The sequence below is a fragment of the Neovison vison genome, chromosome 7, assembly GCF_020171115.1.
Source record: "Neovison vison isolate M4711 chromosome 7, ASM_NN_V1, whole genome shotgun sequence".
Classification (NCBI taxonomy): domain Eukaryota; kingdom Metazoa; phylum Chordata; class Mammalia; order Carnivora; family Mustelidae; genus Neogale; species Neogale vison.
Genome location: NC_058097.1, coordinates 165,528,294 through 165,544,648, shown reverse-complemented (window position 1 = coordinate 165,544,648; position 16,355 = coordinate 165,528,294). Strand labels below are relative to the sequence as shown.

At 39.9% G+C, this 16,355-nt stretch overlaps 1 protein-coding gene across 2 annotated transcripts in view; it reads left to right on the top strand.

The window, feature by feature from the left end:
- Positions 1–16,355, top strand: part of HPS5 (HPS5 biogenesis of lysosomal organelles complex 2 subunit 2) — a 48,038-nt gene that overhangs the window by 24,659 nt on the left and 7,024 nt on the right. For both annotated transcript variants that reach the window (XM_044258922.1, XM_044258923.1), the window contains exons 10-20: positions 2,518–2,696; positions 3,188–3,346; positions 4,161–4,347; positions 5,022–5,145; positions 6,818–6,967; positions 8,340–8,417; positions 8,880–9,457; positions 12,332–12,452; positions 12,648–12,803; positions 13,577–13,696; positions 15,144–15,257. In XM_044258922.1, the coding sequence (XP_044114857.1) occupies positions 2,518–2,696; positions 3,188–3,346; positions 4,161–4,347; positions 5,022–5,145; positions 6,818–6,967; positions 8,340–8,417; positions 8,880–9,457; positions 12,332–12,452; positions 12,648–12,803; positions 13,577–13,696; positions 15,144–15,257 (1,966 nt within the window). The remainder of the gene's footprint in view (positions 1–2,517; positions 2,697–3,187; positions 3,347–4,160; positions 4,348–5,021; positions 5,146–6,817; positions 6,968–8,339; positions 8,418–8,879; positions 9,458–12,331; positions 12,453–12,647; positions 12,804–13,576; positions 13,697–15,143; positions 15,258–16,355) is intronic.

The following is a 16,355-nucleotide window of genomic DNA, read 5'->3' as shown; positions in this document are numbered from 1 at the left end:
CCCTGCTCGTGCTCTCTCTCTCTCTTGCTTGCTCTCTCTCAAATAAATAAAAATCTTCAAAATTAAAGATCAATGTCATAGATGTTTTCCATTGTAATGTATTTCCCAAGCATATACTTGGGAATGTATGTTCAGTTATTCAGTTTTTCATGGATAATTTTCTTTTTTATTTATTTATTTTTTTAAGTAGGCTCCATGGACAGAGCCCAACATGGGACTTGAACTCAGAACCCTGCTGAGATCAAGACCTGGGCTGAAGATTCAGCTGCTAAGTGTCTCAGCCTCCCCCAGGCACCCCTTCATGGATAATTTTAAATATAATTTTCACTTACTCTTAAATATTAGTAACCACCGCTAAAGATTGAGTGGGTTAATTTTTTCCTTCTAATTACCCCGAATCTTTATCTGCATTAGAAGTCTTGCTTTCGCTTCCATTTTGTGTCTTAATAGTTTGGGGTTCAGAATCCTTGTGGAGGGGGGCACCTAGTTGGCTCAGTCAGTTAAGCATCTGCCTTCTGCTCAGGTCCTGATCCCAGGGTTCTAGGATCGAGCTCCGCATCGGGTTTCCTTCTCCCTCTGCTTGTGGCTCCCCCTGCTTATGGCTCCCCCTTCTTGTGCTCTCTCTGTCAAATAAGTAAATAAAATGTTTAAAAAAAAAAAAAAGAATTTCTTGTGGGAATAACATTTTTTTTTTTTAAGTTTAAACCAAAAATGGAAGAAATCTTGCATCATTAGCATTGCTACTCAGTATGTCTTTCTGGGTCATTTTCTGTTGCAGAAATATAAGAAAGAGGAACCCTTACTTCCTGATCTGATTAATACCGATTCTTGTGGTTTAAGTTGCTAAGGTTGCCCTCAAAAACGAGATTGTTTTTTAAAAATTGACATACACACTGTGTGAGTTTAAGGTGTATACAAAGTTTTGATTTGATACAGTTATATAGTTAACCCTTGAACAATGTGGGACTTAAGGGGCACAGACCCAGGTCCTGCGCAGTTGAAAACCTGCTTGTAACTTTTGACTCCCTCAGCACCTAACTACTAATAACCTGCTGTTGACCCAAAGCCTTGCTGGTAACAGCAACAGTTGAGTAACATTCTTTGTATATTATATGTATTATTTGCTATATTCTTACAAGAAAGAAAGCTAGAGAAGAGAACATTATTAAGAAAATCATAAGAAAGAGCAAATACATTTACTATACTGTATTAATTGAAAAAAATTCATATATCCATGGACCCATGCAGTTCAAACCCATGTTGTTCAAGGATCAGCTTTATATTGCAATATGATTACTGTCTTTTGTGATGAGAACTTTTAAGATCTAGTCGCTTAGCAATTTTGCAATATATGGTACAGTATTGTGAAGTGTAATCACAATGCTGTGCGTTATATCTCTAGAACTTGTCAGCTAATTGCAGGTTTGTACCCCTTGACCAATATCCCCCACCCCTCCAGTCCCTGGTTTTCACCATTCTTCTCTGCTACTACTTGTTTGGCTTTTTCAGGTTGCACCTATAAGTGAGATCAAAAACTAGTTTTTTAACTCCTTTCATGATGTTCTGCCAAGATAGGTGTTTTCTTATGAACTGCTGATTTACATACTGTGTTAAAATCTGTTTGTTTCCATCAGGTTGTAACTCAGAAATGTTGTCATCTGGTCTCTGATGTCGAGTGCTCTCTTAAAGCCCCAATTTCTTTTCACAGAAAGTAGCATTTTATTTTACTTATTTTATTTTACCATTACTATTTTTTCCCATTTATTTTATTTTATTTCTTTTCAGTGTTCCGGCATTCATTGTTTATGCACCACACCCAGTGCTCCATGCAATACGTGCCCTCCTTAATACCCTCCACCAGGCTCACCCAACCCCCCACCCCCTGCCCCTCCAAAACCCTCAGTTTGTTTCTCAGAGTCCACAGTCTCTCATGGTTTGTCTCTCCTCTGATTTCCCCCAACTCACTTCTCTTCTTCTTCTCCCATGCCCTCCATGTTATTCCTTATGCTCCACAAGTAAGCGAAACCATACCATTACTATTTTTAATTCTGGCAGAGTTAACAAACAGTTTAATGTTAATTTTAGCTGTACAGTATAGTGGTTCAACAGTTCTGTGCATTATCCTGTGCTCACCATGACAATTGCCCTCCTCAATCCCCACCACCCATTTCTCCCATCCCCCCACCACCACCCTCCCCTCTGGTGACCATCAGTTTGTTCTCTGTAGTTAAGAGTCTGTTTCTTGGTTTCTTTCTTTTTCCTTTGCTCATTTGTTTTGTTTAGAAAGTAGCATCTTTCACATAGAATTTTAGAGAAGAGAGATGTGTTTTTGTTTTTGATCTTTCTAGAAGTGTCTAAAATATTTCTTCATTGAATTGCAAGTATAATAGCAATGAAATTCAGGCAAGCCAAACTCAATATAAAAAATAAATTTATTAGAATAATTCCCATCCTTACCAACATGGAGAAGGAGTATGTGGTTAACCTTCTGTGTGTTCACCCCTGTGGGTTTTGTAGATATTCAGGATGTAGCTGTCTGCAAGAATGAGCTCTTCTGTCTGCACCTCAACGGGAAAGTCTCACATCTTTCTCTGTTGTCTGTGGAACGCTGTGTGGAACGCCTGCTGAGGAGAGGCCTGTGGAACCTGGCTGCTCGCACTTGCTGTCTTTTCCAAAATTCTATTATTGCTGGCAGAGTGAGTCAGAGTGCTTACCTGTTCATCTGGGTTGTTGGAAGCACACTAGTTTGCAGGAGTGGGCTGCAAAGTTGCCTGTCTTTATTAGCCCTGTCTGTAGGACCTACAGATGAAGCAGCAATAAATCCCTAATGGAATCTTGCCAGACAAAGGTAGGGGTGGGTGGTGGGTAAGAAAAAGGGTATACTGAAGAAAAAAAAATTGCATTTTCTCAGAAACTTCGTTGAATTTCAGGCCTTGTTTTAAGGGGGTTGATTGTGTGTATGGTAACTCTTAAGTCTTATTAACTCTTATTAATTCCTAAGAATTAATAAGACTTAATAAGACTTAATAATTCCCATTAAGTCTTTCTTGAGCTTATTAAACCTTTTTAAAGCACCTTTGAGGTTTTATGGTCTCTGTTAGACATTTTTCAGTATTTGGCCATTGAATTTAGATTTAGTTATAAGTAGTAAGCTGTTCTATTTAGTTTCTGCTTACCCTTTCACTAGGGAAGAAAATCTTTGACCATAGATAAATTGGAGCATTTGAAGTCTCAGCTGGATGTCACAACCTACAGTGATCTTATTTCTCAACTGGAAGAATTGATCTTAAAATTCGAGCCTTTGGATTCAGCTTGCAGCAGTAGAAGAAGCTCCGTTTCGTCACATGTAGGTATTTCTACTTTTTAGAAGGTCTATCTGCACAGTAAGGTTTCTCTTCCTTAGGTTGTACGTACATATCTCTTCAGATCCCAGAGCTTATCTTCCTTTCCATATAGTAGATTTGGGGTGGGGGGAGGGGTGCCAAGATGAGGCTTTCTTTCAGTTATTGGGCAGCCCTCATGAAGCGCCCATTTAGGTGTGTGTTGGAGCCACATTTTGTTTCATCATCATTTATTATATTCTGTTTCCAGACGTACCTCCTATAGCCTCCAGTACAAGTTCAGTTGCTCCTAGCCTGTGATTTCAGATGCTTTATAGTAGCTGGAGTCATAGTGCAGTTCAGGGTTATGTCGATGCAGCCCCGTTCTCACTGCTGGGATTCATGGAGGCAAGCTAGGGAAACATGGCAGTGTATGAGTGTGAGCCAGTGGCCAGGGACCTAAACCTTGCTCGCCAGCTGGTTCTTTTAAACCAGCATTGTTGGGGTGCTTGGGTGGCTCAGTCGTTGGACATCTGCCTTTAGCTCAGGTCATGATCTCAGGGTCCTGGGTTTGAGCCCTGCACCGGGCTCTCTGCTCAGCGGGGAGCCTGCTTCCCCCTCCCTCTCTGCCTGCCTCTCTGCCTACTTGTGATCTCTGTCTGTATCAAATAAATAAAATCTTAAAAAAAACAACCTATCATTCTTACTGACTTGCTACCTACGTGTGTTGGTTGTTCTCTTTTTTTTTTTTTTTTTTTGGTTGGTTGTTCTCTTAAAAAAACCATTTTTGTGTTAAAAGTAAAGTTTCACTTTGATTTTTGGGGGGGTTCTTATTTTTAGGAAAGTTTCAGCATCTTGGACTCTGGTATTTATCGTATCATTAGCAGTAGAAGAGGCAGTCAGTCAGATGAAGATTCTTGTTCGCTTCATAGTCAAACCCTCTCAGAAGATGAAAGACTCAAAGAATTTGCCTCACATCAAGAAGAGGACCCACCAGATCAGTGTTGGGGCTCACATGGAAGTGAAGGTAATGACGACGTGTTTTGTTGGTTGCCGACAGGAAGCAGTTATTTTCTGTGACTTCTATTTGCCAGGATTAACTTGTGCATCAAGTTTTCTACTTGGGGTTAATAATTGTTATTATGTTGATAGACTTTCCATGTAGATCTACTTGCCACTGGAAGAATGGGTTTATGTTTAGTTGTGTTTTCCCCCCTCCTGTTTGGGCTAACATTGATACAGTCCCTAATTTTGATCATGCATCAGAGTCCTGGAAAAGTTAAGAAAGAAGGTCAGTAACCAATGGAGTAGAACAGTTTTATTTTGACTAACCAAATTATTTTCCATCAGGAATGAAAAATTACTACAGTTTTGGGGGCCATTGCCTTCACTTTTCGATGTTCGAATATTCCTGTGACTGAACTGTTGAGAAGAGATAATAGAGACTGTAAACCTTCCTTTTTGACTTATGGGGATTCAGGGTTAGTAGGAAAATGAAGGTACCTGCCTAAGTGTTTTATATGTGGACCATCCCATGCATCTTGTAAACTTGTGTTCTGCTCATTTGTATCTGGGTCAGTTGTGATTTTGGTATGGAACTCTTCATTTCCTTTGGTTTATTCATTTCAGAAATTTTTTTAAAGATTAAAATGATTAAATGATTAAATTTTGTTTCTTTGTCCCCCCCATTCCATTTATCAGACAGTGTTTCCCATGTTCCCAGGACATCTGAGACAGATAAGAATGAAACTTTTCTCCCCTTCAGCATTCCGCTATCATTTCGTTCTCCATCTCCTCTTGTGTCTCTTCAGGCTGTCAAGGAAAGGTACGTTAGTCCTGTCACAGAATCCTGTTTCTTGCTTCCCTTCAGTTGTTACATTAGGTGCTTTTGTGCTGAGAATGGAAAGACATTTTTAAAATTAATTAATTTATTTTTAAAAAGGGATTTATTTGAGAGAGAGAATGCACGTGAGTGAGAGAGAGCTGGGCGTGGGAGTCGTATGGAGTGGGGAGTACAGGTGGAGGGGCAGAGGTAGACGGAGAAGCAGACTCCCTGCTGAGCAGGGAGCCTGGTACCTATGCAAAGATTAGGAGCTTGGTCCCAGGACCCTGGGATTTTGAACCAAGCAGAAGGCTGATGGTTAACCAACTGAGCCACCCAGGTGTGCCTGGAAAGACATTTTTTTTTTTAAATTTATTTGACAGAGAGAGATCACAAGTAGGCAGAGAGGCAGGCAGAGAGAGAGAGAGAGGAGGAAGCAGGCTCCCTGCTGAGCAGAGAGCCCGATGCGGGACTCGATCCCAGGACCCTGAGATCATGACCTGAGCCGAAGGCAGCGGCTTAACCCACTGAGCCACCCAGGTGCCCCTAAAGACATTTTCAATGAGAACAAAAAACAAAGTCTCTAAGTTATTTCTCATATAAACTCTTATTGAGGCTATTAACTTCTCATTTTTATCTTGGGCAATGTAGCTTTCCTCTTTGAGTAGTTGGATGTTTGAGTTGTTTTAAAATGTGCACTCCATGGGGCGCCTGGGTGGCTCAGTGGGTTAAGCCGCTGCCTTCGGCTCAGGTCATGATCCCAGGGTCCTAGGATCGAGCCCCATATCGGGCTCTCTGCTCAGCAGGGAGCCTGCTTCCTCCTTTCTCTCTCCCTGCCTGCCTCTCTGCCTACTTGTGATTTCTCTCTGTCAAATAAATAAATAAAAAATCTTTAAAAAAAAATAAATAAAAAATAAAATAAAATGTGCCCTCCACCCAAGAGACAGAGCAAAAGTTTGAAAAATATGTTGTTTTCCTTATCCCTGATAGGAATAGTTTCTGTATCTTGTCAGTCATCTCTTGATCCTTCCTCAGTTTAGGCTCAGAATTGGAGACTCTTTGGAAGTCTTTCTCACTACTCCATGGGCCTAGAATTAGCACTTGAGTTTGAGAGAAAAGATTTTTTTGTAAAGCTTCTTAACTGCTTATCTGAGTCTCCCTGGATACAATTTTATGTTTTTTTTTGTTTAATTTTAACTTTAATTCTAGTATAATTAACATACAGTGTCCTATTAGTTTCAGATGTATAATATAGTGATTTAGTTACCAGCTTCAGTTTTGCTTATCCTTGGAGGATATGTTGTGATTAGTTAACCACTAAGTCTCGTGAAGAAATTCTGTTATTTCTCTGGCCAGAATGGGGCAGGTGATCACATGGCCTCCTTTGTCTAAGTTGACAGAAACTGTGTAGACATAGATGGAGTTAAAGACATTTCCTTTAGCACCAAATCAAAGCAGTTTAGTAAAAGAAGTGACTTCTTACTATATTGTAAATTTTACTTGGGCCTTATATGAAATTTGTGGTTGATTAGGGAAGTTGCTATAAGCATAGTCTTTCTTTTTATTAAGTCCAGATTGCCTTTCTAGGATAACAGGAACAGACAGAGCACTGAATTTTTTGTTTTTGGGAGTAATGAGGTTTTTTCATATTAGTTTTTTGGTATTTGACTTCCAGCGTTTCTAGTTTTGTACGTAAAACTACTGAGAAGATTGGCACCCTTCATACAAGCCCTGATCTGAAAATAAGACCAGAACCCAGAGGTGAGGAGCAATTATGTGAAGAGGAGATGAGTCCAGTCACCTGCCCAAAGGAAGAAGATGCTGAGTAAGCTCTTGCATATATATCTGGGTAAATTCTAGAGGACTCAGCTGTCATTTTGAAGAAAGGCTTAGACTCTGTGCTATTGGAGAAGACACACATAATAAACCCTGTTCATTATAGATTGTGTAGCTCATAAAAAATGTGAATACCATGAAGTGTTAGAAAATAACATGTATCCATAGCAGATCTTTTTTTTTTTTTTTTTAAGGTTTTGTTTATTTATTTGACATGGGGTAGGAGGTGTGCAAGCAGGGAGAGCAGCAGGCAGAGGGAGAGGGAGAAGCAGGCTCCCTGTAGAACAAGGAGGCTGATACGGGGCTCCATCCCAGGACCCTGGGAACATGACCCAAGCTGAAGGCAGGTGCTCAGCTGACTGAGCCACCTAGGCTCCCCCTCCATAGCACATCTTTTGAGTTTTAATTTAGCACCTCTTTCATCTTTGCCCTGCATAAACTCCCTCCCTCCAAATCTCTTCAAACTTCTGGGATGTTAGAGTATTAGATTAAGAGGATGACCAACTTTCAAGACCCTGTGCTTCTGGCTAGTATGTGACCTTGGGTAAGTCACTAATGCTCTCTGGCCTGTAGTGCATTTTGGTCTTGTCATGAACCTTCTTAGGATGTGCTGGTGGCATCGTCCTTACGAATGGAGTTGTAGCAGAGCCCTTGCTCTAGCTCAGTGTGAAGTGTGTCCATCTGGTCTCTGCCTTAACACATAGTTCATGGGATCTGAGCATTAGAAGTGTGCAGGCTCAGCACTTAACCTAGGGATTGAGAGCCCCACAGGCCCAGTGTATGTAGACAGTCAGATAAAACAGAAGAGTTTGGCGAATCCATGTATATATAGGAAAAAACAGTACAAGTATAGCTGTGGCCTTGAAAGGAGCCCTCAGTGTGACCTTAACCCCCCCTTTCCAGCCTCATTTCCAGCCACATCCTTCCAAGTGCTGTAAATTCCAGTCCTGTCAGAGCACTGGGTGGGGACACTTCACTGCCTTTCTTGGAGTTGATTCTTTCACCTGCACTATCCTCCCTCCCCACCCCCATTATTCTTCTGAACTCACACACTGCCTCCAGGGGAAGGCATCCTTTGACTGCCTCTTCAGAATAATAATTGCTTTCATTGTGCGTTAATAGTATAATGCTTGTGTTGCTCTTTCAGATTTGCTTTATCCTTATTTGTAGTTAGTTGTTTGCATACCTCTCTTTCTCACTAAACCTTACTCATCTTGAAGCCATAGGCCATTTTTTTTATACTTCTCTGTTTGTGTCCTGTAATATTAATATTAAGTACAATACTTGCCACTTAGTAAGCACTTAGAAACATTTGTCTAAGGATGCGCTAATCCCCTCTAACTCTTTTCATACTTTTCTAGGGGCAAAAAAGAAATAGTTAGTCAACCTCCAGAAGAAGACAAGCTCCAAGAGCTCAAAGTAGCAACAGCAGAAGCAATGTGAGTATTTATGAATGAGAGCGTTTTCTAATGCTGAAACAGTGTGGGGCAGAGGTGGTCTCATTTGCAATTGAAATTCAACAATTAGTATTGAAGTTAGCACTCTCTGTATTGTCATCTTGCTGAGATAATTGTACAAGAGTTGAAAACTAACATTTATTCCCAAGAAATGTTTCATCCAGTAGGTTTGTTTAGCATGAGATAATGTGTTTTAAAAAAACACATGGAGCATGGGATGCCTGGGTGACTCAGTTGGGCATCTGCCTTCGGCTTGGGTCATGATCTCAGGGTCCTGGGAACAAGCCCGCATCAGGCTCTCTGCTCAGTGGGGAACCTGCTTCTTCCTCTCTGCCTTTCTGCCTACTTGTGATCTCTCTGTCTGTGTCAAATAAATAAGTAAAATCTTTAAAAAAATATAAAAACACATGGAGCATAAATTTCACATTTGTCTGTCTCGCATAGGACCAAGCTAGAGGACCCACTGGTTTTGTTTGAACCCACGTCTCTGAGGATGATCTTACAGGAATGGCTCTCACAGTTAGAAAAAACGTTTGCCGTGAAGGACTTTACAGTTATTTCAGATACTGGCAACTCATCCATGACATCAAACCAGGATATGCTGTCATTTGAAGAGTCAGAAAAGGAAATGTTAGATGAAGACAGTGAAAAAGAAAAGGGAGACTCATTAGGCAGTGAAGAAACTGTTGATCCAACAGCGTGTGAATCTACAAATAGTCCGAGGGAGCCCTTGGATGACCTTTTCCAAGTATGTTCTCCATGCAGCATAGCCAGCTGTCTTCAGAAGGACGTGGCTGAATTGACAACGTTGTGTTTGGAATTGAATGTATTGAATCCTGAGATCAAAAGTGCAAGTGGACATGTGGACCACACTTCGCAACAGTACTGTCCTGAAAGTCTGGCTTGCCAGTTCATAAAGAAGTATTTTTTTCTCCTGGACTTGAAAAGAGCAAAGGAGAGTATCAAGCTTAGTTACGCTAACAGTCCTTGTGTTTGGGATACTTTTATTGAAGGACTGAAAGGTAATAATCAGATTGCCTTATCAAATAGAAATTAGTACAGAGCACAATAGCATCTTAGCATGTTCACATTTAAAGAAAAAGAGTGAAGTACAAAATCACTTCTATTCTGGCCTACCCTTCTGTTTCCCACTCAATTTAATTTTTAATAGTTCTTCAAACATTGATTTCATTTGCAATGGTATTATAAGAAATTCATTTTATTTCATGCTCAGTCATACTCAAAAAATGTACGTAGCAGTGTTGAAGAAGTTGGGGATACCATAAAATGTTTTATAAATGTATAAATAGAAAAAATCCTTTATGTAACTTACTAATGCAGAGATAATCTATGCCATTTATTGAGTACTTACTGTGTGTCAGGTATAAATATTTCAATAGGCATCATCTCATTTCTTCCTTATAAATGTCTTCAGAGTAGATGGTGTTATTCCATTTAATGGGAAGAAACGGAGATAGAGAGAGATTGTAGTAGTTGAGTAGGCTGAATTGCTGAGTAAATATCTCCTAATAACTCAGATACAGTAGAAGTTTATTTCTTGTTCCTGTCACTTCAGGACAGGTTCCAGGCAAGTGGGAAGCTCTCTTCCATGTGGGTAATCCAGGGTTCAAAGTTTCTTCCATTTCTTTGAACTCTGTCTTCCTTTGGGCTTGTGATTGAGAATGGATTGCCATGTCCTGGGGAATGCATGTGGAAGGGGCAGACATGCTGTGCCCTCTTAGAGGCCTGATCTTGTAGTGCCTGAGATCTCGTGTTTTTATGTTCCATTGGTGAGAATTCTATCACATGGTTTCCCTACCCGCGAAGGAGACTGGGAAATGTAAGCTGTCCAGGTATCTAGAAAGAAAGGAATGGTAAGGCCTAAGAGCTTGTCTATCTGCCTCAGGGATTTTGGTGGAAAGGCAGCAATCTCCATTTCACACTTGACTGAAAGTGTGTGTCATTCTCCTGTGGAAACCAGCTTTCGTACCTCAGACCATGTATGCTCTTTCCACTGTACGGTCCCATGTTTTGGAATAATTGATTTAGACTGGAAACACAACTTTCATTCATTACCAAAAGCTAACACTCCCAAGTACCTATAGATTTTTATATTGTCTTTATAAACTTAAAGACATCTGGTTTTCCAGAAACATGATGTGGTTATTCTGCTTCAGTTCACATTTAAGAGTTAACAGCATACAAAATGATTTCAGTTTCTTTCTCTGAGTTGAGGTAGACTTTTATGTTAAATAAGAAAATTTATTTCTCTTCCAGTAGGTTGAAATGTTTCACATATTACTTAGCAGAACTTTGCAATATCTGTCTCTTATGTGATCATACTCAACCCTCAAGAGAATCTCATCAGCCTGAGTGGTGGTTAACTTATTACCAGAGCTGGAGAGAGCCAGTGGGTTGGGTGCTTTTGAGGTGATGCAGCTGCTTGCTTGACTTCAGGGGGAGACGTTTTTCTTAGCCCCCACCCAGTTATAAAGCTTGCCCTCTCATCTCTAGCTCTAAATGCTGGCTGCCTTCTCTGAATTTGTCCAAGTACTTACTGCCTGACACAGTCATATAGACAATAATGAAACTGTGAAAAAAATGATTTTTAAAAACCCATGTATCAGAAATGGAAGGCCGGGTTTTCAGAGAGGATCTGAACATGTTCCACCCTTTTGCTAGTGATGTAATTAAGGAAAGCAGCTTTTGGAGCTGTTCTTAGGGATTTGTCTTCAGAGCCAGGTGAAAACTACTTCGAAAAACTCATTTTAGAGGCTCCTGGCTGGCTCAGTCAGTGGAACATGAAACTCGAAACTCTTGATCTCTGGATTCTAAGTTCCAGCCGCACGTTGGGTGTAGAGATTACACCCAACTTTAAAATCCTTTTAAAATCTTTTTTTAAAAGCCCTCACCTTAGATTCGTGTGTGTGTGTTTGTGTGTGTGTGTGTATTTTTAAACTACAAGTAGTTTAGCTAGGTCATAACTCAGGGTTTTCTTTAAATGACCTGGCTATAATGGATGGTTATTAAAAATGGGTGAAATTTTAAGTTAATTTATTTTGTCCAAAAAGATTGAGTACAGGCACTGGTTCTAGGAAAAAGGAGAAATTTGGCCTTGATGGTAGATATATAACATATATATGTTAGACACACACACACTGTTGATTTAGTATATAACATATATATACTAATATATGTTATCCTTATTTGAGGGTGATAGTGGCTTATATATTGGTTATATGTTCTTATTTAAAAATTGCAATGTGCTTTGCCTCCCAATTTGATTTTAAGGTCTTTATTTTTTTTTAAGATTTTATTTACTTATTTGACAGAGATCACAAGTAGGCAAGAGAGGCAGGCAGAGAGAGAGGAGGAAGCAGGCTCCCTGCCGAGCAGAGAGCCCGATGTGGGGCTCGATGTGGGCTCGATCCCAGGACCCTGAGATTATGACCAAGCCAAAGGCAGAGGCTTAACCCACTGAGCCACCCAGGTGCCCCTGATCTTAAGGTCTTTAAAAGTAGGCCTTGTTGGGGCGCCTGGGTGGCTCAGTGGGTTAAGCCGCTGCCTTCGGCTCAGGTCATAATCTCAGGGTCCTGGGATCGAGCCCTGCATCGGACTCTCTGCTCAGCAGGGAGCCTGCTTCCTCCTCTCTCTCTGCCTGCCTCTCTGCTTACTTGTGATCTCTCTCTGTCAAATAAATAAATAAAATCTTTAAAAAAAAAAAAAAAGTAGGCCTTGTGTCTTACTCTTTTTTGTCAGTCCTTCAGTGCTTAAACATTGTGCCATGCACCCAGTAGGTCCATGACTAATGATTGTTGAATGAGTGTGTTTATTGTGTTGAACTGAATACTCAACAGCTAGGAGATGAAAGGAAAAGGGTGTGCTTTATCTTTCAGAAATGGCAAGTTCCAATCCTACATATATACAGATGGAAGAAGGAGACCTACCAACAGGAATAAAGTTACTGAATGACTCCGTCCCCTTTGACAGTCCTTTGTTGATTGCTCATGCTACCCGGTAAGTTGTCATGTATCTTGTTTATATGAATAAAGCACATATTTTTTTGTTTGTGTCTTAATCTCTAAAGTTTTACCCAGTCGCCTGGTGGACAGTTTCTTGTTATCTTTATTTCTCATAAGTGCTTAGATGATGTGACCAAGTTACATCATCCGGTTGAAGTTGGAGACTTACTTGTTTTGTTTTTAAATGCAGATTGTATGAGAGGTTTGGAGAATCTGCCCTTCGGTCCTTAATCAGATTTTACCCATCTATTTTGCCTTCGGATGTCATGCAACTTTGTCATCATCATCCTGGTCAGTTTTTGGCCTACTTAGATGGTCTGGTGAAATCAAGGCCTGAAGATCAACGGTGAGAAGGCGAGAACATTTGCGGATTCCCCTTTGCGTTGACGGGATATTGTTTCCCTTGTAGAAGACATTGTAATGTTTTTACTGCCAACTGCCACAGAGCTGAGGCCCCTACCATAAAAGAGAATGATTGTAGTCATTACCTTTCTGTCACTGTCCACCGCACACACCATAAATGTGCGCAGACTACGCTTCTCTTCCTCCCTGCTCAGGGATTCTCAGGTGACCAATAAGGTGATTTTATTCTCAGTATAAAATTAAAGCCCTGCTTCTGGTCCTCTGCTAGGGCAGATAAGCTTCTTTGTTGTCACTGCTGGTGAGTGGATTTGTTGCCACCTCTTTACTGATAATATCCCAGCTTTTGTGGGATCTCATCTTTTTGTGGATCTCAGTTCCAGTTCTTTATCCCTTTTTTAGATCGAGGTCTCGTTTCCTATTTCCACTTGGCACTTGGTTGTTGAAACTAGCAACAGCCCCCCCATCACCCCCTTTTATCCTCTGATTAATTTACATGTGCCATACTAGCCTTATTAATCTCTCTCTCTCTCTTTTTTTTTTTTTTTTTTTGGCCCTTGGACATTTTCTTTATTATCTTGAACCCACCTGTTCATTTAAAAGGCTGTCGGATTTTCACCTGCATTTCTAGACATTTTGTAGCAGAGCATTTTCATCTACTATTTTTAATCCCCTAATAACATTTTCTTCACATTCCCACATTTTATGTCTCCTTTCTCAGTGTGAAGATTGGTGATTTTGTCCCCAACTCTCTTTTAGGCCATCCTTTCTTGAGTCCCTTCTACAACCAGAGTCTTTGAGATTGGATTGGCTGCTTTTGGCCATGTCCCATGATGCTCCCCCAAGCACAAGCATGATGGATGATGAAGGAAACCCTAGGTACAGAAGTTCTCTTTCTAAGCTCTGATTTTCTTCTGGAATGCAACGACTAGTCGCATATAGCATTCAGGGCTTTTGTCAGGGAGAGCTATGGAAGAGACTGACTCAAGTCATGATAGTAATGAGATTGTATTTCTTAGTGGTTCTGAACATTTTTTGAGTTACAGACCTTATAAGGATCTGATGATTCCTTTCAGAAAAATGCACATCTCTGCATAATTTTCCACATGATTTCAGGTTAAACTGACCATCTGAAGCTCTTTCATGGATCTATTTAAGAGTCCTTGACAATTCAGTCTGTATTAGAGGGGGAAAAAATTGCATGTTTTCATACTGGAAATTTCTAGACATAGCTTGATTTGGGACTAAAAAAAACAACTATTCATAAAAAAATATGCATTGGTACATGTAATATATTAGAAATGTTCCTTGTGTTTTCCTCCAGCAGAAGCTTTTTAAAAGCCCTCTAAGTGCTTATCTTATATGCCTAGACAAAAGGTCTAGAATGACATACAGTGGCTGTCTGTGAGTGCTGAATTGTAGGCTTCTTTCTTTTGCTTTTGAATAATTAAAAATGTCTAATTTTTAAAAATAGGTAATTGATTTTACTGGAGAAACAGAATTGGCATAAATTAAAATTACATATTTGAATATTATGATTAGTAACCTTAGTCAACCAGCAGACTATGCCCAAAACTTTAAAGACATCTAACCAAGCAAGCACCAAATGTTTGCAGAACCACAGCAAAATCTTAAGTACCACAGTGGACTAGTGATAAGGTCTTTGTCCTATAAAAGTGTTCAGTGCCTTCCACGTCATATAAATATAGTTAGCTGCCTATAGTTTTTTTACATAGCTGATCCTATCCAGGGTTTATGGCGAGAAACTAAAGAGGAATTGTTACCCAAAATTCGGATGAGTGGAATACAGTGAGAGAAAAAGTATAATGAGATTTATATATAATTAGATGAATGTAGTTACAGAACAATTAGGAAATAAAACCTGTCAGTGACCAATATACATATAAAAATTTTTAAAAAAGAATAAAACGTAGGAAAAAATAAATAGGTATTTGTACAGAAAAAAATAGCTATTTTTAATTTTTTTAAAAGATTTTATTTATTTATTTGACAGAAATCACAAGTAGGCAGAGAGGCAGGCAGAGAGAGAGGAGGAGGCAGACTCCCTGCTGAGCAGAGACCCCAATGTGGAGCTCGATCCCAGGACCCTGGGATCATGACCCAAGCTGAAGGCAGAGGCTTTAATCCACTGAGCCACTCAGGCGCCCCTATTTTTAATTTTTCAAAAGCCAAGTAGAAATGTTTGAAAAATACAATAGTAATGGAACAAGTAAAATTAAACTCTGTTCTTATCTATTAGATAATGAATAAACATTTTGTAGAATGTATTTCCTATTCCATTTACTGAGAGCTTTTCACTTCACAGGCCTCATTCACACTTGTCTTCGTGGGGCTACAGTCAGCTGATGCTACATCTCATTAAACTACCTGCAGATTTTACAACCAAAGAGAAAATGACTGACATCTGTAAGTCTCATGGGTAAGTGAGAATTTTTTTAGAAGCTGAAGTTAAAGATTGGAGTCATCTCAGTTAATAGCTTTGCAGTGAAGGGCTTGAGTTGGTGTGCTTTATCATTTGGGAATTCTCTTTACTATGGAAAAGTATCTTTTGTTTTAAGTGCTAGTAAACATCTTTTTCCTTTTAAATTTTGTGTGTATTTTTCCTTTGTGTGTAAGACACTGGCCCTTGCGAATTTCTCTTTCCCCCTGATCCTTAGCTACCCTCAGTTCTCAGGCACTTAGATGGTATTTAATTAAGCACCAGACTGTGTGATAAGACTTATAATTGGTGCAGGGTTCTCGAGAAGCCAGAGATCAGAATGTGCTCAGTAGAAGTGCTGCTGAAGAACTTAAGGAGGAGGTGAGACTTTGGAGGTAAAAGCCCTGAAGACTGGACAAGATTTTTATTGATAAAGGAGCCCAAGACGAGGAGGGCAGGGGCATGAGAAACTGACATTGCTTTTTGTCTGCACCACATATCAGTTCTTTATTGCCTGGCAGTGTTATCTTATGGCTCCGCCTGGATTATAATCTTTTGGAGATAGGGACCTGTGTCTTCCTTTTTTCCTCATAATGCCTTAATTCAGACAGTGGTAGGTACTTGATACATATTTGTTCTGTTGTAATAAGGGATGAGACTAACCAGGTGTGGTGGGTGATGAGATGATATAGGACCTTGATAGTTCGTCAGAAGAATTTAGTTATCAGTAGAGACCTTTGAGACTTTGGGGTACAAAAATGGCATGATAAAAATGGAGCTTTCTGGAGATCATTTCTGGTGTCATACATGAGAAGGGTTGGAGACAGGAGGGCCAGCTAGGAAGCTGTTGCAGTAATTCAGGTACGACTGAATTGGCGATTCGTAAGTAGGGCAGCAGAAGGAGCACATTCTGAAGGAAAATGCAGTGGGACTTAGACACAATGGGTACAGCAAATGAAGGGGGGGGAAGAGTCAAGGGAAACTTCCATAGTTTGCATATTTGGGGAAGAAATCTGAAAGTTTATGAAGTATATAAGTTTATACATTTCATAATTGGTGCTTGGCCTAAAATGTCAGTATTTATCTCTAGCTTTTATT